The 25,288-nt window shown below is 37.6% G+C and overlaps 1 protein-coding gene across 1 annotated transcript in view; it reads left to right on the forward strand.

Moving 5' to 3' along the window:
* The window catches only part of KIF6 (kinesin family member 6), a 162,050-nt gene that overhangs the window by 98,130 nt on the left and 38,632 nt on the right, over nucleotides 1-25,288 (forward strand). The window contains 2 exon segments of the mRNA XM_035896974.1: nucleotides 10,214-10,316; nucleotides 15,958-16,013. Coding sequence (XP_035752867.1) covers nucleotides 10,214-10,316; nucleotides 15,958-16,013 — 159 coding nt within the window.

Below are 25,288 nucleotides of genomic sequence, written 5' to 3' on the forward strand. Positions count from 1 at the left end.
GGCCCCATAGACTTGTGGATGTCCAGGTGGCATAGCAGGTCAAAGACTGCTTCCTCCTGGATTATGGGGGGTTTATTCCACTCATCATCCCCATCTTCCAGCTCGGGAGGCTGGCTACCCTGGGTATAACTCGTCAGGCCATTAAAGGTCAAGGCAAAGAAGGCATTGAGTATCTCTGCCTTTTCCTCGTCTTTAGTGGCAATGTTCCCCCTTGCATCCACTAGAGGATGGAGGTTCTCCCTGGCTCTCTTTTTGCTGTTAACATATTTATAAAAACTTTTCTTATTATCCCTTACAACAGTGGCCAGGTTAAGTTCCAGCTGGGCTTTTGCCTTTCTAATTTCCTCTCTGCGTGACCTGACAAGATCCCTGTACTCTTCTTGGGTTGCCTGCCCCTTCTTCCAGAGCTGGTAAGCTCTCCTTTTTTCCTGAGTTACAGTAGTAGACCTCTGTCCAGCCAGGCTGGTCGTCTTCCCCGAAGATTTGTCTGGCACATGGGGACAGCCTGCTCCTGTGCCTTTAAGACTTCTTCCTTGAAAAATACCCAGCCTTCCTGGACCCCTTTGCCCTTCAGGACTGTCTCCCAACGGACTCTCCCAACCAGCATTCTGAACAGGTCAAAGTCTGCCCTCCGGAAGTCCATGGTGGCGGTGTTGCTGACCCCCTTCCTTACCTCACCAAAAATTGAAAACTCGACCATTTCATGATCACTAAGGCCAAGAAGACCTCCGACCACCACCTCTCCCACCAGTCCTCCTCTGTTAGTGAACAGGAGGTCAAGCAGGGCACCCCCCCGGTAGGCTCACTTACCAGCTGTGTCAGGAAGTTATCTTCCACACACTGCAGGAACCTTTAATAGCTGAGGAAAGTCCACTATAATGAGCTGAAGTTTTAGCTAAAGGTAGCTAGAAGTTTTGTTAGAATAATTTGATAAAATTTTGAAAAGATGAAGTGAAAATTAAGGAAAGAAGTTAACCAATTTGTTCTTATATATAAGTCCAGGTCTCACTGTTATCCCTTCCTTTCCTACTTTGGCTCCTATTTCAAAACCATTACAGATAAAAATGGAAAAAATATATATATTACAGGTACTGGTAATAACCACTCTCTTTCTACATGTGCTACCAACTACTTAGGCTTACTAAAATGCACCCTTTGTGTAACATAATGTGGCACAATGTGTTTAATTCCATAAAGAATTCTACAACTTATGGTCAGGGTAGTTATTTAAGAGCATGCAGGCACCTGAGCAAAGTTACAGACAAGAGTTCTCTGAACTTTGGCTGTTGTATGTGCACAGGCCTCCCATTTTGTCTATGCTGAACTTCTGGAGATTATCACATGCCTAGAAGTCCTCAGTTCTGAGAAGATCAAAGGCTCAATTTTGTATATTTAGAGTACAGTTAATATACATTGACTGCTTTAACCACTGTTATTTAAATCATCAGCAATGACATGAGAAAGAGGGGATGCTGTCTGTAATGTAGCATTTACAGGACTTGTTCAGGAAGGGAGAAAATGCTTCTTCAGTAGCTGAGTGCTTGAAATTTAGTGTGGTCATTGCTGAGGAGTAGCATGCTTAATTACTTTTTAAAATCTGGACATCAGTGCTCAAAAGGCTACCATGTTCATTCTCAGAGGCAAACTCCAAAAAAGCTTCAACAGAGCAAGAATCTAAGTTCATTCTTTACAATAAAGTTTCACACATTTCTTAATTGCTAATTTTCAGCTGCCAGGAGGAATAAGCAACGGGATTGGTAAAGCTCCTTCATCTTGAATGTAAATAGGTAGCAAATTTTCTAATTTAGTTAATTTCAGTTGTTGTCTAGTGAGAAGAGATACGCTCTATGGTAAGCTATCTTATGGTTTCTTCTCTCAACTCTCTACCTCAGCATACCCCATTTTTTTGGTGCTGGAATTGCTGCTGGAAAAAAAAAAAAAAAAGACCAATTTCTCATGAAGTGGCTCCTGCACTCCTGTTGTTTATAGCCTGGAAATATTAAGACAGCCCCAACCTGGTACTAATTGATGGTGTACCCACTACAGACGTTTCTTTCTTGTCTACCTAAGATGTAGTGCATACAGACTTCTACTTCAGAAAACCTCAGTATCTTAATAAAGAATAAAGCTAAAATGTAATATGAAATTAAAAGTACAGTAAGTTTCCAAAACCAGATTGATGTTTATAACAAGTCATTTTTCCTCTGCTAAACTGCTCTGAAAATGAAATATGCCTCTTTTGTGGTTTATGGTGTTACCGGCAAGATTGGTAGTGGAGACAGTTCTCCAGGCACCAAAAATACATGCAGATCTCTACAGATGTCCCTAACAAAAAGTTTCACTTGCATTTGGTCCAAGCTGTCATGACTCCATTGATGTAGGTTGTCATTTGGTAGAGCTCTTAGAATATTCTTATCCCACTGTTCAGAGACATTTTTCTAAAATTGAGAATGATATATGGAAAAGGAGAATGTAAATACCATATCTATCACTCAAAAAGGAACATGGAACATGTAAAAGAGGCAAATTTTGTTGAGAGTATTCTATCTTTTTTTAAACATGTTGGTCTAGTTGAAAGAGGCAGGCAAGTTTTTGAATATAAAAGCCCTTTTTCAGGTCTAAAACAGAAGTGGCAAATGTTGCAGTAGCAACATGGCAAATGCATGAAGGATGTCAAAACATACACATTTAATTTTCAATTGCTTTATCGTAACTGATATCTTCATCTTAAGCACTGTAGTCTAATTTAAAGTTGATAGGTGACTCAAGCGCCTGTGTATTGGCCCTTTCTCATATCTAGTAAAATTTTTACAACTGCATTAACTGTTGAAGGGAACAGATTTACACTCCTACAAAGAGAGGGAAATGCACAGTCTATTGCTAATATCCAGTGTTTAATGTAAATTGCACAATGCAGTATATTTATCCTGTTTCATGAGAAGTTATCTGAAATGTGTGATTCCAGCATAGGCAAAAGTGAATCTTAATTATTTAGAAGTGGCAGCACCGTTGGGTGGGTCTCCTAAAGTTCTTGTGGGTTTGACTTCATACTTTCCTTTGTATACACCCCATGAGCTTTTGCCAAGCCTACCATGCTTCATTTCAGGCTTTCTCTTTCTACCTACTAATTAAGGACTTTCGATGTATGTCTGTATTATACAATCAAGTATGATCTCACAGGCAGCTTTAAAGAAGTAAATGGTTGCAAATAGTAGTTGAAGGTTATTTTTTTCTCTTTTGAGACATACAAGCTGTCATACATTAAATGTAAAATAGTTCCGCATCAATATTGGTATCAGAACATGAGAAAAACTTGCTTGTATCAATAGATACACTACGTCATTCCTCCCTGCTATCTGCAATGTTTTGTTCATGCTAAGTAGCCTCTACCTGTGCCCTTGGCTCCTCTGCTCCCACTTTGAATTTGATAACTCTGCTGCCCATTGGCTCTTCAAAGAAAATATAAAAGCATAACTAGGTAACATAAAAGTAGGCACACTATAAATCATTAATACTAGTGCAGATATTCTACACCGTCTTGAAGCCATGCCATGTAATCTGAGAAACTATGAGAAACCATAACTAACAGAAATAGCTAGACCAAAATGGTCCTGTTAACAGAGTCTAACACATCCTAGGAAAAGATATGCTCTATCAGGTGCAGGCGATGACAGTGTATTAAGTTGCTATTAACAGTTTCTGTTTATCCTTTAATTCTCACTAGCATTGTGCTTTGCAATGTTTTGCAGGTAGACAAACTAGTATACTAATTTTCCAGAAGACAAAAATGAGGGAAAGAGATTTCTGTGAAACTACTGTTTCAGTCTTTTCACATTGAGATCACTCTAAGATTCTGTTTGGTTTCAGACTTACCATGTGTCATTAAGGAGCCTAAAATTGCATTTCTGACTGTCATTAGGTGTTAAAGCTCAAGCAGCTTTTGTTGCAAAAGTAGAGCTATTAAAAACATACAGCTGGGTTAATATGAAAAATATTTTTCTTACCTGTACTGTTTCCTGAGATTTCTTAAAATAATGAAACTGAAGAAAGTCAACATGATTAAATTCAGCCATCATATCCCTTTTGGAGTTTTGTTGTTCTTCTGTGGTCTTGGACAATCCTAAAATAGTCAATTTCATCTTGTTTTAAATTAAGTTTACAATTCATTGAACCTTTGTTTTTGAAACACAGTTTGATATTTGTCTTACTACTCCTGCAGTGGAATATTAATTAATGTAAAAACCTACACCTCATGGGATGCTTGTAAGTGGGTATTTTGGGGTTTTGGAAGCATTCCAGTTGACCTTTATAAAATTGACTTTTACAAAGTCTGCATTGTATGTAACATTTCATTTTTGTTCTTTTATTTTAGTAATCTTTAAAAAATCCCAGTTTTAGTGATCACATATCCTCTAACAATATTCATTGCAGTGGAAATGGTACTTGCCTTTGATTTGTGTCCGACATAACCCTGTACAAGCTTGTTCTTTGCTGTGAGGCATTTGCAGTGTTTAATTTAGCAGTGATTTTTCTTCTGCTTATAAATTATTTCAACATATATGGAATAGTTTGTCTTGTCAATCAATTAATTTTATGTGGATAAAATGATGCCTAGGTAAATGACCCATGCACCAATTAACTCAAGGGTTTGCACAGTAGAAATTTTGACTTGTGGAGTACAGTCCGGTCTGCCTAGATCAATGTTTATTACCATAATAAACATGCTCATAATATCAAGAAGCTGTTCATTTTACCCTCTTCCTCCCCTGTAAATAAGCAAAGAAATGCCAGAGCCAGAGAAATTAAATTATGCCAATGTTTCTGTTGGTTCATTGAGTCTGAATATTCTGGTTTTCCTTTGAGCCTTTTTAACTTTCCCAAAGACTAAGTTTTGCAGTTCAACACTGCAGGGATACTGTGAGCAACCTTGTTTTATGTCTTTCCCATTTTTTAATTGCTGTCTAATGAAGGTAGCCATATGTAATCCACATGCTTTTCATGAAGAATTTAGCTGAGCTTTACAGTGGGGAAGTATTTGTTGTCTTGGGTTTGTTTTCCTATTTTTAAGTATTTATTCTTTTTGATTCATTATTCCCAAGCTCTGTTACATCTACTTTTTTCCATTCTGAACAGATGGCTATGATATCTTGAGGGATCCTGGTAAAGATGTAATGAATTATGCTTACATGCAAACACTTCTAATACTTTAGTTCTATTACAAAGACTTACCAAATAATTTGTCTTTACTTTAGTCTGGAAGTGTCCACGGTTCCCCCTTTCTTATCTGGTAATAAGTGGAAATACAAAACAGCATGAACATACTAGCTGCCATCCTGAAATTCTTCAGACAATCCTCACCTGAATGACAGCTTTCCTTGAGCCAGGGGGACTTTTTGCTCCTATTGCTTTCAGTGGAAGAGTTGGCAATTCTTGCCTGATAGAGCACTTAGTAGGAATGGAAAGACAAAGTCTTCTGCTGTGAAAATGTAGTTTCTGCAAAACAGCTATGTGGGCAGATATGTGGACAGATGCCTTTCTCATCAGAATACATGGTCTGAACAGCTATTCCCAAGAGTTTGCTTTTGTCAACAGTCTCAATGTTCCTCCCTCAGAACAGCTCAACTTGCAACCTTAATTCCTCTCTCCCGGAGAGTTGTTTCCAATTCTTTTTGCAGGTTAAACTGGCAGCTTCCAGCATGAGGGCTGCTGGAACCCCCTTGGAGCTCTTGTACCAGGACCAAAATCTGGTTACAAGGTGGGGCTGTGAGGAGACAGTGGGATTCTGCTTTTTGACAGAGAAGATATCAATTTCATGCTGTTGTTTGACAGATTTTTCCAGACTTAACTGAAGAGCAATTTATATGTTTTCTGTGGGTTTCACAAATTAAACTTTAGGAAGGTCTTCTCCCTCTGAACAATATACCCTCTTTCAACCAACAAACCAAAAAAAAAGAAGGTGGCCAGACTCAGTACTCTCAAAGTGCCATTTCCAGTTTGAACACTCTTGAAATCTTCATGGAAAAAACACTAAAATATAGTCCTTAAAAATTTCCCAGTGTTTATAAACTGGGATCACTAAAGCAAACTGCAATAGGATTTGTGGATGTTGGGTACGTTTAAAAATCAGCATGGTCGTTGAAATATGTACAACCATGTTTGATCACTTGTGGCAACAAAATAAGGTCTAAGTTTATATACTTGCATGCTCTTACCTACTCAGATATAGTCCTTGAGTAATCCCAGTGGATACTATTTAACTTAAAATAGCATTCAGCCCTATAATTTCTCTGCTGGCAGTTGAGCATCCAGTGCCACACTGTATTCTAACATGTTACTTTAACTTATTTTCCTAGTTAAAGTTTATGAGGCACTAAACAGTTGTTTTCTAGGATGACTGCAAATAGCATTTGTGTATGTAACAGCATATAATAAATGATCTCTAAATTAGTGACAGAATAGGATGCGTAATATCTGCCAGGGGCTTTGCTGAAATGTAGGCTTCCATGTGCCGTACAACTAAGTCTTGAAATCACTTCGATCTTTTCATGTCACCTCAAAAAGTAATCAGCCACATCCAAAAGCCTTATTACATTTTTGCTCCGTGTATTTTGAGTTATTACTGATTTCAAAAGTTTAGCCCATTATCAAACTACAGCAAGCTTTCTATTCCTTCATCATTCCAAATCTTGTTGCTCTAGTTCAGAGCTTGTGAGCCATCATTGTCATTCTGCTTTCTGACTTACCCAGGTTCAGTGGGACAGCTGTAATCTGCACATTTTAAGAGAGGACCCTATTGAACTGAAACATTTTGTATAATGTGAAAGTTGGTGGAGTGCAGTAGATAGGAGCGCAGACTGAAATCAGACCTTCAATGGGAACATTCTTAAACATTCAAATTCAGAATTTCAATCAAACCATAATTTTCCCAAAATTTCAGCTGTTTGAATTTGCTGCAAATACTGATGGGTTTGCTGTAAATTTCACACTGTGTGTTGGGCATATTTGTGAGTGGTTTAATATTAAAACCAATTTACGCAACCTAACAGGAAAAGTATAATTAAAATTAAGTTGATACAAAATGTATCACTTTTTAATGCAACCCTGTCACCTGGGGTTTCATGAATTTGATTGCAAGAAAGTCTTAAGCTTTTTCCAATGATCTGAATTATTTTTATGGTAATGATTACTCCAGTTCACATTGTAATGACTTGTTGACATGTGTTTCCTGGTTCTCATCCTGTAGGGTATGACAATTCTTCCTTAGATAAGAATTTTCAAATATTTATCTTGTAACACTATGCCACAGTATTAAAGAAAGACAGGAGAAATTGTTTGGCCTGTAAGAGTAAAAGAAAATGTTTTCTACAAGTCTAGCTGAAGTATTCTACTACCTTCCCAAAAATGTGTTACCACCAGTGGTTTCTTCTCTCAATTCTGCTTTTATTCGTATCATGTATATATTGCTATATATAGATTTCAATTTACAGATAGAGAAAAACAGAAATTCAATAGCACCTTATTTTAAAAGAACAAATAGCTTATTTGTTTGAATTAGGCCCAGGAGAAATGGCATGCCAATAATGTTAGTGCACCTTTGCACTTGGAGGCCATTTGAAAGAAGGTAAAGCTACTTTATGAAATTACGGATTATTTGAGGAAATGTAAACAGCATGATTGAAGATACAACACCAACCATGGAGAATGAATAATCTTCATTACTGAGCAGAATGAAAATGCAACCACTCCATCAAGCTTCCAGCGTTTCTTGCAGTCTTTTACTAGTATTAACGTTGCTGTATTCCCTTACTATCATCCTAAATGTCTGTCACGTGCTGCAATGTTCTTCTGTAGTTGTTTTATGCTCACATTATGCTGAGGTTCAATTGTAATGGTCCTTTTTAAGCTCCTTTCCTTAGATACCATTTTCTGAATGTGATGTTTACTACCTCATATATTTCTGTATTTTCTTAAAATGGACTGTAGAAAACAGAAAAATTCCCCTTCCCAAGAGTTCTGGGAATCTATTTTTCTGTGCTTTGTTTGGCTGTACAAATTTTCTGCTTCCTAATGTAGCGCTGGAAAATGATTATCAGATTACCTTTAATTTTGGTTGATACATTTCTGCCAGGCAGAAGCAATAATCACTGTAATAGCTTTGTTTTCCAAACTTCTACTTTTTTTACTTCTACTCTCAAAGGCAGCACACTGCCAGAAGGGTTAAATACTTTACATTGCAATGTTACATATGAGTAAGGGTGTTTCATTGTTTATTTTAGGCTCAGCTATGAATTTCATCCCGGCTTTCTGCACTTAATACAAACTTTTTCTGCAACAAAAGCAATTCTAGAGGGTCAATTCAGGCTGCATATTAAAATTAGTGCTAGTGATGGGATGAATGTGCTATAAAATTCTGCTTGCAAAGCTGCCTGTTTTTCTTCAAGGCAAGTATGAAACATGAACGTTATATTCTCAGGTCATCATCACAGAAAAATATTTTTTCCTAAATCCTCTTGCTCCTTTGGATCACACAGCAGTAAAGACTGCACTGTATCTTTCTTTGATTTTCTTATTCAAAAAGGGTGGAGCATTTTGCGTGCTTTGCCATTCAAACATTCCTGGTGGTTCTATTTTCAACTCAAAATTTTTCAATTAGTAACAGATGTGCTGATTCTTCTGACTGAAACAGAGGGCAAATTTTTCTACTATATTTTAAATAAAGTTTTTTAAACTTTTACTGATTATTGAATCCTGAGTGCTAGTTTCTGTTACCAGCCTTCACTGTAAACAGTATCTTACGTCACAGAAATCTCACTGAAGTCAATGGGGAGTAATCCTGATATTATAAGTATGATGAGGAGCAGTGGAACATATTTGGAGTGACTATAAGATGCAATTTACCAATAAGGTGTAGCATCCCAGTATTGCATATCCCAACCTGTTTAGGTACGTTTTATTAATGTATCATCCCCACTTATACCAAAATTGCAAAGCAGGTAGCCCAGAAAATAATTGGCATACATACATATATATGTTATTGGTAATGCTGGTCCGTTGGCACAAAATGTATAGAAAACTCTTGCGCAGCAGAACTCCCAGGAAACTTTACAGCTCTTGGGCACAATAGATTTGGAGGTCTCGATACCTCTGAAGCAGGAAGGAAGGCTTGTTAGTAGGGCAGAAGAAAGGCTCTAGAGGAAAAAAAAACCTAAGGAGAACGAAATCCCAATTTAAGGAATATCATTTTGAAGTTTAAGTTGCAACCATGAGGTTGAATTAGACGTGGAGCTATTTTGCACTTTTCACACAGTTCAAGTGTGAGATTCCTCCCTCTTTCTGCTCCTGAACAATCTTCATTACTGTAGTTTATTTAAGTGCAAGTCTCATCCTTTCTTGCTTACTTATCGATATATTTATACTCATGATAACACAGATGCTGGTATAATCTTTCATTCTCCTTAAGCCTTTGAATTTTGTTGTTAATGACAATACAGATGCATGATTTCTTACTTGGATCTGTAGATCATCTAGCAATGAGAACTGAGAAGGTATACAGACTGTAATACTTTTCCATACTGATTTTTAAAAGGATGTGAAGGCCAAATAGGTCTTGACCTTCTGGTGCACAAAAGGAAACAAACACCATGTTGAAAATGTAAAATGCAGGAACCAACCATTTTTGTAGGTACAATAACTGCTTCACTAAAAAGGGGATGAAAAACGTTCACTAGGGGAGATGAACCTTAAACATAATTAAAAGAAACCTGATTTTTTTTCTTCCAAGAATACTGACAATATTCAAGGTATGCTTAGAGGTCAATATGAAACAGGGATGAAAGAAAAACAGAAGCAAATTGCAGTTTGCTGTTGTGAAAATACCTCTGGCTCACACTTAAAAATATTTCACATATTTTAAATTCTCAAAGTTTGGTTTTACTTGTGAACGTTTTAAGTTGTCTTGAGAAATTATACAGCCTAAACATTCAGACTTCAGAGAAGTGAAGTTACATGAAATTAATTTGTTAGGTAAGAGAAATCTTTTGTCAAAAATGCTTTTGCAATGGTGGAACACTGAACTTAGTCTTCTGTGTGCTTTAAGACCCCTGGGCTGACTTGCTGTATTTGTCTAAACAGGCATTAAATTAATGCAAAATGTCTGGTTTTTGATGACTCTGAAGTAGTTGTCCCTTTCTTTTTTTGTTTTTCCTTGGAGCAGGAGGAAAGATGTCACTTGGATGTCAGGAAGCTTTTGAAGTTTTCAAGCAGGACCATGCTGACAGTATAACCATTGAGGACAACAAACAGCTTCTAAAACAGAGGTGAGTGTTACAGCAAGATACATCTGGAGGCAGACATCTGAAGTTTCATTATGAGTCTGGGTAGGAGTGTGTGATTTTACACAGGCATCCCAGGCTTCTGTTGAGAACTTGGTACAGAAACTTCATAATTTCTTACTGGGGATATTTCATATTTAGAAGGCAATGAGTAGCAATAGAATAAGAGTCTGGATAGAATAAGTGGCACGAGGAATCTTAGTGCATCTTTCCTCTAGTTTTATTCATCTTATCTTCACAGTCATCTTGAAGCAATGTGGTAAATGGCGTTCATGATCATGAAGTATCTAGAATAGAAGTATCATGAAGCATATAGAAAAGGTAACAGCCATGTGACTGAATCAATACTGCAATTTCCATTGTCAAAAATGCTTTACTGGCTTCAGTGCCAAGTTGGACAGTAAGCTAGGAGATGTTTAACATATGCTTTTGTCTGTTGTTCCTAATTTGTTTGCCAAGTGATTTTTAGTTTCTCTCTGCCAGTTTTGCACTCAAAACCAGAAATAATACTTTCCTCCCCCACTTTTATTGTTAATGGCAAAACACTTCAAAATCTTCTGGTGAAGATGGTGAGAATGGCAAAACATTGAAAACATGAATTTTCATAAAGCAGATTTTAAGCATCTCGGAAATTAAGCTACCAACACTTGTCCATGTTGATTGTATAACCGTACTGTTTTAGTGTCAGTTTTCCAAGTGTTAACACTCCTTGTATTGCAAGAAAAATACAAGGTTTTGAGACTGGAGATGCCACAAGCAGATCTCTCAATCTACCCTTGTAACTAACATTTCCCCTAACAGCTTTTTTCCCTTTCTTTTTTTTTTTTTTTTTTTTTTGTCCTGGGGTTTTGTCCTTCCCCAGGTTTCTTCTGCTTTCTTCTGCTTTCTAAATAACTCAATTTTCCTACTTAATAGGCATGAAAGACATTGTTTTCAGGGTCACTGGGTCTTATATTCATTCACTTCAGTGAAGTTGAGGCAAGACATGATCTCCACATCTCTGTGACTTATTCAAGGTCTTTTTCACTTTTCTGAAACTGGATAACTTTCTACCTGAGTCCATGACTTAGCCACAGGGACACAAAGTGCCAAGGTATTAGATGTATGCATTAGATGTTTAGTAATGACTTTCTTCTGATCAGCATATCAGATGATGCCACATCACTGCATAAATGATTACACTGCAGTCATTTCTGGCATTGCTGTCTATTGAACAGTCTATTGAACATGGTCACAGCATGATAATGGGAGCAATACAGTTCTGAGCCATGCCCTGAATTTCCTCTAGTTAATCACAATTCTTCCATATTTTCTCTGTTTATTACTATGAAGCAAACCGGTATTTCCTTCTGGTTTCAGAACATGTAATAGAGATGGGCAGAACCCACAAAGTTTGACACCAGATTTGCTTTCACTAAAGAACAAAGAGATTCAGACTAATGCCTTGGGTAACCCCACTCTAATATGCATCAGCTGATTGCTGAAATCAATGCTAATGTGAATGCTGATACCCTGGAGCAAGACAGATTTCCCTTGCCATTTGCAGTCATTTTTAGCAAAGATGCCTAGAGCTCCAAGTTTACTGAGTTCATTAAAATGGATTTATATCAAGTCCAGTCTGTAATTTGGAATGCAGCCTCTGAACTACCAGTTACACAAAAGTTCTGTTACCCAGCCAGTGTTCAAATTGCACAGGAAGAAGTGTGCGGACACCACATGTTTAAAGGTTACCATAACTTCCCTTTATATGTAGGCCTCTCATGTTAATAATTTTGTTTATAGTTGCATAACCACTTCTGTCATACCACAAACAGTATTTGGTTTGCAAATTACTTATTTTTAGCTGTCTTATTTTTTCCTCTGGGTATTTTGGGTAGCTTTTCTTGGCTTGCTAATTATATCATTCTTATATTAATTGAATGGTGAACTGTCAGTGAGCCTAGTTGGAAGTTTGACTGTGAAGGTCACAACTGTTGCTGGGGCTGTGAAATTATTCATATAGATGTGAATATACATAGTTGTACCTATACAACGTACATATACAACATACATACGATTTTTTCTGTAAGTACCTGTGTGTAAACAACCAAATGTAATCAGTTGATTAAATCAAATACTGAAATGCATTTGTCTTGTTTAAAAATATATATTTATATAAAAGAAATACTGTTTTTAACATAAAACTTTTCACCTACTATTTCAGAGGTCTTTACAGGGGCAGTAGTAGCTCTGTACTGTAACTCAGTACCATCTCTGGATTTAAAAAGTGGGGAAACTTATATAGTTAGGGGTAAGTTCTCTCTGAAGCTGATTTACTGACTTACTGTTCAAGTGAAAGATAATAGATTTAAACTATCCTATTAGGACAGTTGCCTATGGCAAGTGGCTTTGTAAGATGGGAAAGGTGATCTTCTACAGCTTAGTTTGCAGTTAATACAAAGCAATTCTTTTTCCTTTTTCTTCTGTACATCGGTAACTGCTGCCCTGCTTAAAAAAATCTGTTTATGCCCAGACAGAATCAGATTTCTGCAGGACTTCCTATACTTCACTTCCAGAGAACTTAATAATATCCTGTTTCTCAACGCAACCATGTTCTCTTAGTATTGTTTCTCTGAGGAGGAGAAAAATGCATCTAATTTTCTAGTAAAATATACTACCAAGAAATCTGAGCTAAGCCACTCTGATGTAATATTGCATACTGCACAAAACTTTTAAACCCCATCCTAGTCAATATTTCCAGTAGTAAAATTCTACTGAGCTTACAGATGTGATGTAAATCTAGTTTCCATTTTGTTGTTCTCTATTAATTTTTTCCACTTTCTTCTTTCCTTGCTTTCTGTGTTTCAGCTGCTTAGCAGCTAACTTGTTTTTTCAGTACTTATGGATGAGTTTCATGGAAAGGGTGAGTTTCACTTAGGTCACTTCTGTTATAATTTCTAATAATGAAAAATGAGTGAACGTTTGTTTAATTCACTAAATGTCTCCATTCTCTCATTAGACGGCCTCTGAGTTTGTTTTGGTTTACATTATGAGCTAGAGATTTGTTTTTCAAAATGTTTACTTTTTAATTACTGGCATTTGCATGCAAAGAGCGAAATCTTTGCAAAAACGCTTAAATTAGTGGCTAAATTCACTTTGAGTTTTCATCATGGAATATTTATCTTTTAGGTAATAGAAGCTGTTATTTGGCAACTTCAGCCTTTCGTGGAGTGGTCTCCATGTAGGATACATGTGAACTCTTTTCAGCTAACAGTATAATTGTTCACTCATCACTATTCATAGCAATATCACCTTTATGCTAGATAATACCACTTTTTTATTAGAGGAGTATCAGAAATAGCCTTTTTCCTTTCAATATTAGAGTCAAATCTTATGTCTTTATCTGGTTTATTTTATTTGACTATGATTCATAGTCACAGATGGAATTTGTTGGACTGTCATAAATTAATGCCAAATTTCAGTTTGTATTATTGTGCCAGTTTATAAACTGTGGTGTTTGAGAAACAGATGCGTGGCCCATTCAGCTGCTGGCACTAACCTATGAATACGGGCTGGATAGATAGCTGGCTTCAACTTGTCTAGCTAAATCTCTCTGTGAACATGAATCAGAGTCAATAGTCAACAGGAGATTTGCCTTGGGAATTACTAAGTAATTGATGAGCTTAGTATTTGGCTCATGGGAGCTGAGGCAAAGAGAGAGAGAGAGGTACTTTGGTGTTTCCCTTTGATCTTTACACAATCTTCAAGGCCTGCTTGGTTGCTCTAAGTCAACACCAGTGGAAAAAGCTTAATATATATATCTCACGAATGCTTCAAAGGCTTCTGCCTTCTTTATGTAAGAAACAGTAAGTGCTGAGGAACCCTCCAGCTTTCAGCCATTTAGCCAGGTTGAATTCAGCCTTGAAAGCAAATGTTTTGTGAGCAGATGCAAATGCCAACACCTGAAATTCTAACTTGTTACAGTTTTATAGGGGAAGGGACTAATTGAGAAGGGGCAATTTTCCAAACTCCACCTCCCCAGGAGAAAGTCATATTTCTTGACTCTGTTTTGCCATTATTTGAGTTAGACAGAAATACAGTTTCTGGATTTCCTCAGTTACTTTGGCTAGACCAAGACTCTTCCAGATCAGCTGAAGGTTTGCTTAACAATTATTACAGTTCTGCCTCCACATTCAGCAAGGTTCAATTTGTACACATCCAAGCAAGAATTCAGAATTTCATGTCAAGCCTAATGTGCTACAACAAATGTCACAATGCAATGAATCATCCTTCTACATTTTAAACTAGTACTGTTTAAACTCTTACAATGGATATTTCTTTGAACAAGCCTCAGTTGTCTCAGAGACTCTTCAGACATTGCCATTGTACATTGAATTGACTGCCATTATTTTTACAGCAGAATATACTTGGCATTTGAAAGCCTGATATGTATGCCATTTGTCCTTAACAGTTTTATATAGTACTGAGTTAAATAAGTGTAAGAGAATAATTATGACAGCAACTGCTGTAAAATATCAGAAGACTGACAGAAAAAAAGGACAAAAGGAGAAGACATCGAGTTCTAGCAGGCTGTAGGGAATGTAGAGAATATAAGTGAATTTGTAAGGCTCTGTGGGCAGCTGTTTTTTAAGGATATACTTAGATACAATGCATTTCCAAAGGAGCAAGACATACAGTGAGCAGGATGCTTATAACACTGAAGGTGAGCATCACTGCAACACCACATTGCAAGCTAAAAAAGAAATTTCTGATCATTAGAATATTTTACATACCATGTGAAGATTTGATTATACGAATATAAAGAGGAAGTGGTCAGTGAATTAATTTGGAATTGGGAATGTCACATTTTAAAAAAACTCATTTCCATTTTTGATATGAGGTCAAGCTATTTGCATACTACAAAAAGGGAGTTTCCGAAGCCTGATTCATTGTTTTGTTTCCATCCTTCTCAGCCTGATTCTTGCTTGCTATTTGCCTATCTTCATGTGGCTAGCTTTGGCTTCTATCAGCATTTGAGCAGTAGCTGAATATCATCTGAAAGTCTGCATTCATATAAGGACTGTCTGTAGAAGAACAGAATAATTTAGTTTTGTCACACTTTCTCGTCTTTCTGTTTGAGAGGTTTCTTAGTGACTGGGATGTACATTTTCACACAGCACAAACACTGATGGCCAGCAATATGCAAATTACAGGCAAAAACTTGAAAATTCCTGGTGAGCAGAGTTCTAACACTTTCAAACACTTTGTTTTGACTTTGCTTGGATTTTTTTTCTTTTATATAGCTATATGTTAAAAAAATCAACTAATGTGGCATATTAAAATTAATTTTGTAGTGTAATAGTATTTAAGAGACTCCTATCATTAGAATTGAAATAAAATAATTTTTTACAACTTAGAAAGTCAAATAAATTTGGTTTGCCAGTCTAGTAAACCTATTTGTTGCATGGTTTCTTTCAGAAATGGTTTATTTTAGACTAGACAATCTTTTCTGATGGAAAATTGTTTCCAGTTCTTTCTACATAAAAATCAAAAAGTAGTCCTGAATAATTCTGTATTTTATAGTGAATAACTAGTTTAACTAGTTATTCTTTAGAATAATTCTGTCTCATTATGCTTTCATTGACAGGTTTACTGAAGCTAGATGTCTTGGAGAAAAATTAAATGAAGTGAGAAATAAAATAAGTGAGTACATTTTAGCTTCATTTTACCTTTTAGATGATGAAATCACAGCATTCAGAGGATAGGGAAGAGATTCTAGTTTCTAAAAGAAAAGAGTCACTGCATTCCTAAGGTTTCTATTAAGGTAAATTGTTAGCTGATAATAGCAGTAATAATTTCATGTACCAGTTTTGTTTATCTCAAATACCATAATGTGAAAAACAGCTCCCTTCTTTACTTGACAGGATGTCTTAAATTTATCAAAAGGAGAAGATAAGGTATTAACATTGGATTTTCTGAATTTTATTTTGGGATGAATGGATCCAAAACCATAGTTTTAAATTGTCATATCTGTGGATTAAGGGTTGTATTTATCTCTAAATTTACATAGCTTCCAATAAAAGAAGATTTAATTGTTGGATTACCCCTCTGCACTTCCTTTGTACAAATTAATTAGAACAATTCCAAGGAGTGCCTCAGCTTGGTGGGAGTTTTTGTCATTTTTAGCTTTAGGGCCCCAACAACATATGCTTGGTTTCCCGCTTCAGATTGTTCAAAGGCAAATATCACCTACAGATACATTCAACCCCAAGCTAGGTCTTATCTGATCCTCCTAGCAGCCTTTGATAAGTTCCTAGTTGATTTCTGAGTTCTGTTGATTCGAAGCCTGTAGCTTCTTTCCTAAATATTGGCTATCCAGGCTCTCTGTCAGATGTGAAACACAGTTTTGTCCTCTGTCCCTGAAATCCTTGGAGGTAAGGTCCATGTTCTCCTGTATGCATGCACTCAGGTGAACCAAGTCTCTTCAAGCTTCCAGATACAGGCTGTGAGGGACTAAATTTAAAGTTATTCTGCCATCCAGGTCCAGTGATGTAGACATTGTTCTCAGTTTCTATCTCCTTCCTCTTTGGGTGGCACCAGCACAGACATGGACAATTATCACTTCTTGTCTTATACCAGCAGCTGACTTCTGGGAAAGGACAAAAATCTCATGCCACTCCTGACAAGTGCTCTATACTTTCACCACAGCCCTGATTATATTCTCTGTGGTCATGAATAGTAGCTACTGCCAGATTCCCCTCCCAATCACCTTTGGGTACACCACAAGTCCCTCAGTGATATTATACAGTGTATTTAAAGTTATGTCAGCTATAAGGAAAGCCTCAGCCATGTTGGCACTGTGTTTTCAAACCACAGCACAAAGGCTGTTTGGAAGGGATCCAGAACCAGAGACATCAGGTGCTGAGCCCTGCTGCAGCAGTGTTCTGAACACTGGGTTCTTTCTATAAGACACAACACTTGAATCAACCTGTCTTCTCTCAGTAGGCACATTTTTCTCCTTCAGACTGGCCAGAATATAAATGTCAGTACAGACGTTGTGTGTGGATCACAGATTGGCTCATGCAAGTAGAATTTCAATATCCGCCTTGCAACTCTGGGTCACTCCAGCATCCATAATAAGCTCACTTCAATCCTGCCAAGTAGGCTTTTCCCCTGTTAAACTTGGATAAGCAGGTAAAACCTGCTGTGGAGGACAATGCATGCTCTTCTCCAAGTAACAGGGAGCATCTCCAAGGTGAATAATGCCTGCAGCTTTTGGGCAGCAGTGTGCTCGCATGTGAACATGAGCCATCACATCAGGATACAACCTCTTTTTCTCTGCTGCCATCTTGAAGACCACATTGTCTTGATTTACTTCTGTCTCCTAGATTTACTTGTCTGTGATAAGCCCAAGAGATTTCTTGGCCTAAATGAGGTAGAGCCAAAGTCAACACTGGGTATCAAACTTCTCTCTCTTGCTGAAGTTGAAATCGATTTTGGAGCAGGCATGGTGAACACTGGCAATAAGCAGCTACACTCAAGCGTATCTTGCTCAGTGCATGGGGCTGTGACTGTGCTGCTTATAGAATCATAGAATGTTTTGGGTTGGAAGGGACTCCTAGAGGTCACCTAGTCCAACACCTCTGCAGGAGCAGGGACACCGCTAACTAGATCAGGTTGCTCAGAGCCCCGTACAACCTGGCCTTGAATGTTTCCAGGGATGGGGCCTCCACTACCTCCCTGGGCAACCCGTTCCAGTATTTCACCACCCTCAGTGTAAAGAACTTCTTCCTTATATCTAGTCTAAACCTACCCTCTTTTAGTTTAAAACCATTGCCCCTTGTCCTGTCACTGCTGGCCCTACTAAAAAGATTTTCCCCATCTTTCCTATAGGCCCCCTTTAGGTACTGAAAGGCCGCAATCAGGTCTCCCCGCAGCCTTCTCTTCTCCAGGCTGAACAAGCCCAACTCCCTCAGCCTGTCCTCATAGGAGAGGTGCTCCAGCCCCCGGATCATTTTTGTGGCCCTCCTCTGGACCCACTCCAACAGTTCCATGTCCTTCTTGTGCTGAGGGCTCCAGAGCTGGACGCAGTACTCCAGGTGAGGCCAGCGCACATTGCTGGCTCACGTCCAGCCTTTCATCCACCAGCACCCCCAAGTCCCTCTCGGCAGGGCTGCTCTCGATCCTTTCTTCCCCCAGCCTGTACTGATACTGGGGGTTTCCCTGACCCAGGTGCAGGACCTTGCACTTGGCCCTGTTGAACCTTGCTTGAAGGCAGAAGCCTAGCAGCCACCTTATATAGACCTTATATCTGTTGTAAAGCCCTTAGGGGGAGAACAAATACTTGGAGGGTGTGGGAGACAGTGCAATAAGTGGTGGGACACATGCCAGTCCTGATGTGGTGTCATGTTGGGACTTGTGTGGTCTGTAAGTCCCTTTAGATTTGCAGGAGTCTACTGAGGCAGCTCTCAGAAATAATGTAACAAAGCAACGTAGGTGTAGCCTCTGAAGCCTCTGTTTCCATGGATCCCAGTGAAATATAAAAGAAATCCTTGGTTTGGACTGAATCGCTGTGGGTTTTTCCCCAGGAAGTTAGGCAAAACTTCTGATAGCTATAGTGCAGTAGAATATGGATTTTGCTGCGATTAAAAGCATCTGTTTTAAAATTTGGTTTTGGTTAAGTTCTTCAGTGTTAGAAGTGAAACAGTAAAGTATATTTGGAGAACATGAACGATACAAAAATCTGAGTGCATATTCCTATGTATATGTAACCTAAAAACCCAAACTGATCCCTTGAAAAAAACAAGCAGCTGTATAACAAATCAGTAGTAATGCCCTGGACTTGACAATGCTTATATGCCTCCTATAGGAAGCTGTAATAGCTTGTAGTCCACATGAATATTGAAAAGCTCCTTTAAGAATCAAACTAGAAATGTGTCCATAGTTCTAAGAAAAATTGCACAAAATTACACATTTTGGTATATAAAGGGCAGTCGCAAATAAAGTGTTATCAAATTGAAAATTAATTTTGTTACTCCATTTTTTTAAATTTTGGTAGTAAAATGGAAAAACAGTCTTTTCATTTAGTTCATACTGTAATCCTATGGTATAAGCAAGACATTCCATCCATGTAGTATCCTTTCATAGCTATTGGTATGCTGATCTATGCAGATTATGCATATGTTCACTACTTTGTGTGTGGTTTTTAAACACTGATGTCCGAGGCTTTAGAGTGATCATATTGTACAGTCCTTCCTTCAGTTTTTTCCCTGTAACTTCATGCAGCATGTGAAAATTAGCACTCTGGTTAATATAAATCCTATATTTCATTCATCTGTCCTTTTCTCCAACCCAGCCTTCCTTTCATCACAGTCATTAATAAAACTACCTTTTAGCACCTCTCTAACAATTATTAAATCTTTGCATCCAGTGTGACACTTTCTGGCTTACTCAACTTAGCCAATATGCTAATTTATATAGTTTAGCAGCCTGAAACAATTTTTCAGTTAAGTCTGTCTCATCATAGCGTACATACTTAGAAGACCATTAAAGATGCTAAGTAAGGTTACTAACCTGCCAAATTTTTACTGAAAATGTGGTAGGAGAAATAAGAGTCATCTGCGGCCTGCAACTAGATCTTTAATTTACTTTTATTGTTGTTTCGGTTTCCTTAAGCATTCCTAGCTGCCTTGTTATGCACAATCAAGAACAGATCCCAACAATATCAGTTTCTGTTATTTCTAAGCTACACTTAATAGTATAAATTATTCACCACAGAGGCCATAGAGCCCATTTCATGCAGTCTGATTATATTTTAAGATAGTGACAGCAGTTGGCTGTAACTCTTATGTCATAAATAACTTTTTATTCTGACTTTGGAAATATTAGTGCTTTGCAGTAAAAAGTACACAGAATACTCCAACCACTTCTCAATTACACTAGCATTTCAAAAACATCAGGAAGTTAGGGCTGGAAAAAGAAATTTGCAGTAAGGTTTTCATGGTAGGCTTTTGCTGGTGTTATTGCTTACATAAATAGATTAAAGAAAACAATGTCTAGATGTAAGCTGGAGTTTAAGTGTAGAGTGACTGTAATATCAGAAATGAGACATTGTGGCTAGCATGCCTCTTTGCTGCTATACCACATATTCCTGGATTCTGCCTCCTTTTATGTTTAATGGTAGTGCAGAGAATGCAGAGATTTTTAAATTATTTTTATGAAAAATAATATGTATGTCTTAGATTTTTTCTTATTTCTTAGATTTTTCATAAAGCTTACTTTTCACAATGACCTCCTAGAAATAAGAAGGTGAATTCTATTGCAGGATGAGAAATGTCTTTTTCTGATACTTAAACGAAAAAAAGAAAAAAGAAAAAGAGGGGAGTCTTTCTAAGCCAGGCCATTTTAGTGATCCTGTTTACTGCATTATCACACAAACCTCTGTGTAGGCGCAAGTAAAGGAGCAGAGGGCTTTGGTGCAAGCATTGAGGAGCACTTCTTTTTAAAAGTCAATATACTGCATAAATATAGCATCAAAAGGCAGAGAAACAAAGTATAGATTTTGAATGTGTATACATGTTTGGATTGGTTTGAGTGAACTATTCAGAATTGTTTACATATGACTGGAGAACGTACCCGAGGACTAGACTTTAACAGACAAATACAGAAAACCAACATGAGTAAAGTTGGAAAGAAATAACTAAGAGGTCAGGGAACTAATGAGAGCTCTGTAACCAGTGTAGCAGAAGTGGAAAATGGGCCAGCACTGACATACAAGTAAATTTCTGCCTTTCTAGTCCAACATTAAGAACTTTAAAAATGTGTATTTCACTGGCTAAAAACAAAAAAAAAAAGGTTTATTTTCCTGTGAAAAACATGCTGTGCCATGGCAACTGGTTTTGTATTGTATCATTTTCAAAGAGTTAGGGTCTCTAACAAGAACTGTAGATCCTTTTGGTCGCACTGAAAAAGACATAGTGAAGATAATTTGGTGCTGAAGCCAAGGATCTGATTTCTGAATAGTGAAGGTACAGAATGTCTTCTTGCAAAAAATTGAGTGATTGTGCCTAGCACACTGTGATGGTTCAATCTTGGCTGGCTGGCAGGCGCCTATCCAGCTGCTCTCTCGCTCCCCTTACTCAGCAGAAAAAGTGAAGACAGTAAGAAGAAAAAGCTTGTGGGTTGAGATCACTTACCGATTACCATCACAGGCAAAACAGACTCAAATGGGAGAAAATTAATTTAATTTATTGCCAATTAAAATAGAGCTGGATGGCAAGAAACAGAGAAAAAAAGCCTCTGAAGTCAACACTTCTCTCCTTATCAGGGTTAGCAGTTTTATTTCTAGGATGCTGTTATCAATAAGGTGGTTTTACACCATTACCAAGAACATTCTGTGTGAAAGGATTCTGACAGTAAGGAGAAGTCTACATCTGAACAAACTGCAAAGCATTAAATAACAACATAAAGGCCCAACTGCTACTGCATTGATCACACAGCAAATTAGAGTTGACTGACATATTCATTCAGAATTCAGCGACTAAAAATGCCGCCTATATACAAGAATGTGCTACGTGTTAGATGTATTTAAGATTAGTAAAGATTTCCAGTTCTTCCCTATAAATGTCTGTCTATTTTGGGGTATTTATACCACTATTAGATTTAGTTTTTTCCTAAAGGAAAAAGAGCATACTAAATGGTATTTAATGCCCAAAGGGAAGCAGCTGTTGTTTTTAGTCTGTCCAGAAATCAACTAACATTATGATTGAAGCTGGGAGAGGAAGGGCAAACTCATGTGGGAGTAATAACTGTGTGAGGAAACAGGCACTCTTGGAATGAAAAAGGGTAGGTGGGTGGATTATGTGCACATGATGTTGATGATGCAGCTATACCCACAGGAATGCTGAGATGTTGCACTGCTCTGCCTCATTTTGGGCTTTGATTTTAGTGCATAAGATCATAGGATACCAAAGCCAATTATAATCTTTAGTGAGGGCATGCCCTAGTATTGCAAAGCAAGATTATTGAAGAGTCTTCATTTAATTTGCTTGCAAATTATTCAAATAATTGACCTTATGTATCACAGTTAATGGAGTGCTATGCTGAAATGGGGAGTACTGGAGGAGAATGAGGACAAGACATAGCAGTGCTCAAGAATAATATTGATTCTGATTCATTGCCTTGTACCTCACCCTGTTATTTCTGTGAATGCAGAATTAGATGTAAAACCTAATCAGAACCTAAACAATGTAAAACCTGAATTTATAATTACCTAGAGTACAAGACTCTATGTACGTATACATAAAAAATTACTTTGTTATGGTCACTCTACGTCCTCATGGTGATAAGCCAAGTAGACTTTTAAACTTTTAAACTCCAAAGTAAGAATATTTTGTACAAGGTTTTTCCTTATACCTGTACAACTCTATGAAGGTAACTGATAGCAACCTTTTTGCATAGATAAGGAATTAAATAAGACAAAGTGATGTTTTTCAGCAAAGGTAGTCTTAGAGCACTCTGTTGGCTACGATGTATATCTACATTGTTTTAGCTTCACATGCAGCCAATAAATTGCTTTGAGAAAGGAGAGTCAGTTAATGAAGAGCTAGAATCCCAAGGATAATATTAGGAAGTTTATGCATATTTTAGGCCATGATTGTATGGACTGAAAGCCTTGAGGGAAGTCATGCATGAGCAAAAAGCATTTTTAAAAATTTTGCTGAAGAAGTATACTTGCTTAGGAAGGAAAGAAGTTTTCTGTTGAAGAAAAATTCCATGCTTTACATGGAACCTAAATGAAATGAAAATTCTGTAATGATTTGCTGTACGAAAATTCATCAAAATCAATGTGTTGCTTTCTTAAAGCTCAATACTATTGGTAGTATTATGTATTGATTTTATATTAATATAAATATTCTGAGTCAGAGCCATTAGCTTACTGGACATTGTTTCAGCCATGAATGAACTGAGACTATAATAAGGGAGAAATTACTGTGCTTTGAAATGCATTCCATTCTTCAGTGTAATATTCTGAGATACTTATTCTTTTATGGAAATAAACATTGAGACTTCATAGCTGCTGATTAGTATAATTCACCATTCTAGTTTAATTCCAGAAAGTATCAAGTACTTACACAGACATATCTGATATACATGCTCAGTGAATTTTACTGGAAATGACTAGTGCAGAAGAAAAATGGTAAGATTGGGTTTAAAAAGGGATTGAGAGACTCCAAGAAGAAAGGTTACATTCCATAGGCAAATCTGGTTCAAATGAGATGCAAACTTATAAATAAATGAATTCAGTATGCAGATTTAATGAACAGATAACTCAATAATACCATTCCACAGCATTTCATTCTTCAGGTAGTTTAGTATGAATTGCTGTTCTCAGCAGAGACCTTTAAAGTCCGTAGAACTTGAAATCTTGAAATCCTCACTCAAGAAAAATGCTAGTTGAGGTCAGTTTGAGTTCTACTTGTGTAAGGATTGAATAGAAAATTCTGAAAGGATTTCCACATTTGGCTTTATTATTTTAGTTGATAAAGGGCAACAAGCATTAGATATAGTAGTAATCGTTTTAAACAGACAAATAATATCACTTACACTGTAAAATATATTGCAATATAGTCCACCTTTGAGGGCTCCAAACCTGCGTCTTTGAAGTGCATTCACAATTTCACCAAACTTTATACCACTGAGGCTGCTCAGCTGCCTTCTGATGTTGAGAGCAATCCATTGTGCACTCAGCCAGTCACTTTAGGACTGTCCTCTATTTAAAAGGTGGTTACCTATAAATGTTTTCTCATTCCTGGTCTTCAGGAATGATACAACAGCTATGACGTGGTCTTTCAAGTGCTTTTTCTTATTTTACAAGCATGTGTTTCACCCTATGGAAGTGTCTCATACTGCCCTTAAATGTTACACTGAGTTCTGTGTCATGAAAGACATAACTCACAAGAAAAGCAAGAGAATTCACTAGTTGTTAATTATCTTGCTCTTTGATCAGAGTCCATTCCTGATGTGGAAAGCTCCCTGGGAACCAAGCATTAACATATCCATCAGTGCTCGACATTAAAAAACCAAGGGTCCCAGATTTCCTTCACAGACAGAAATCTGAGCAGTGTGGTGAATCTGACATGCTCAGGATATGCTGAGTATGTGCAACTGGGCACTCAGGCAGCACTCGCTGTGCAACCCATCCAGCACATTCTGTAGGTGTCAAACGTACTGTGCGTGCCCAGATGACTTCTACAAAGCCTGCTCAGTGTCGCTCTGCATGCATTCTGCGTGTACAGTGATTTATGTGTCCAGGATTTCTGACTGCCTGGAAGCTGCTGCCCCAGCTGGACTGCTCAGTACCTGAGAAATTCTGGATGAACAGCCAAATCAGTGATCTAGAACAAGCTGAAACAGTAGTTTACCATGAGAAATAGGAGATTTGGCAAGTACACATCAGTGTAGACTGGAAGCTCTCTGAAAAAAAGAGATTGCCTGCCTGCTGCTCCACCACATCTGTTCCAGCACTGGGATTTATATAAAAATGAAATCTCGATACACTTAGTCTCCACTGATTTCTTCCCTCCTGGGAAGCTGCCTGCATATTGCAGATGTCCTCTGCCATGTAACAGAGAGTCAGTCTTGGTCTGAGGACACAACAGTCGTGTCAGAAAAAGGAATACCAGTAGTATTTCTACCATATTTAATCTTGGGTGTGTAACTATGCTGTTTACTCCTGAGGGTTGTCACTTCTGACTAACATAACAAAGCACATCAGCTCTGCAAAACCTGCAGCCATCTGTGAGAAAAACAGAAGAGAAAACAGGCCACGGGGACAAAGAGTCCCCCGGATGTAATTTCCCAGCTGGGATGTTATTCAGTGTGGCCCAGTGCCTAGAAGCCCCAGTCTGTTTCTGATCTCCAGGTCAGTTTAAAAGCGGTTTTGTAATAAAGGCGGCATGTTTATGTGTCCACCAAAA

Source organism: Egretta garzetta, unplaced genomic scaffold (genome assembly GCF_000687185.1).
Source record: "Egretta garzetta isolate BGI_Z169 unplaced genomic scaffold, ASM68718v1 scaffold306, whole genome shotgun sequence".
Taxonomy (NCBI): Eukaryota; Metazoa; Chordata; class Aves; order Pelecaniformes; family Ardeidae; genus Egretta; species Egretta garzetta.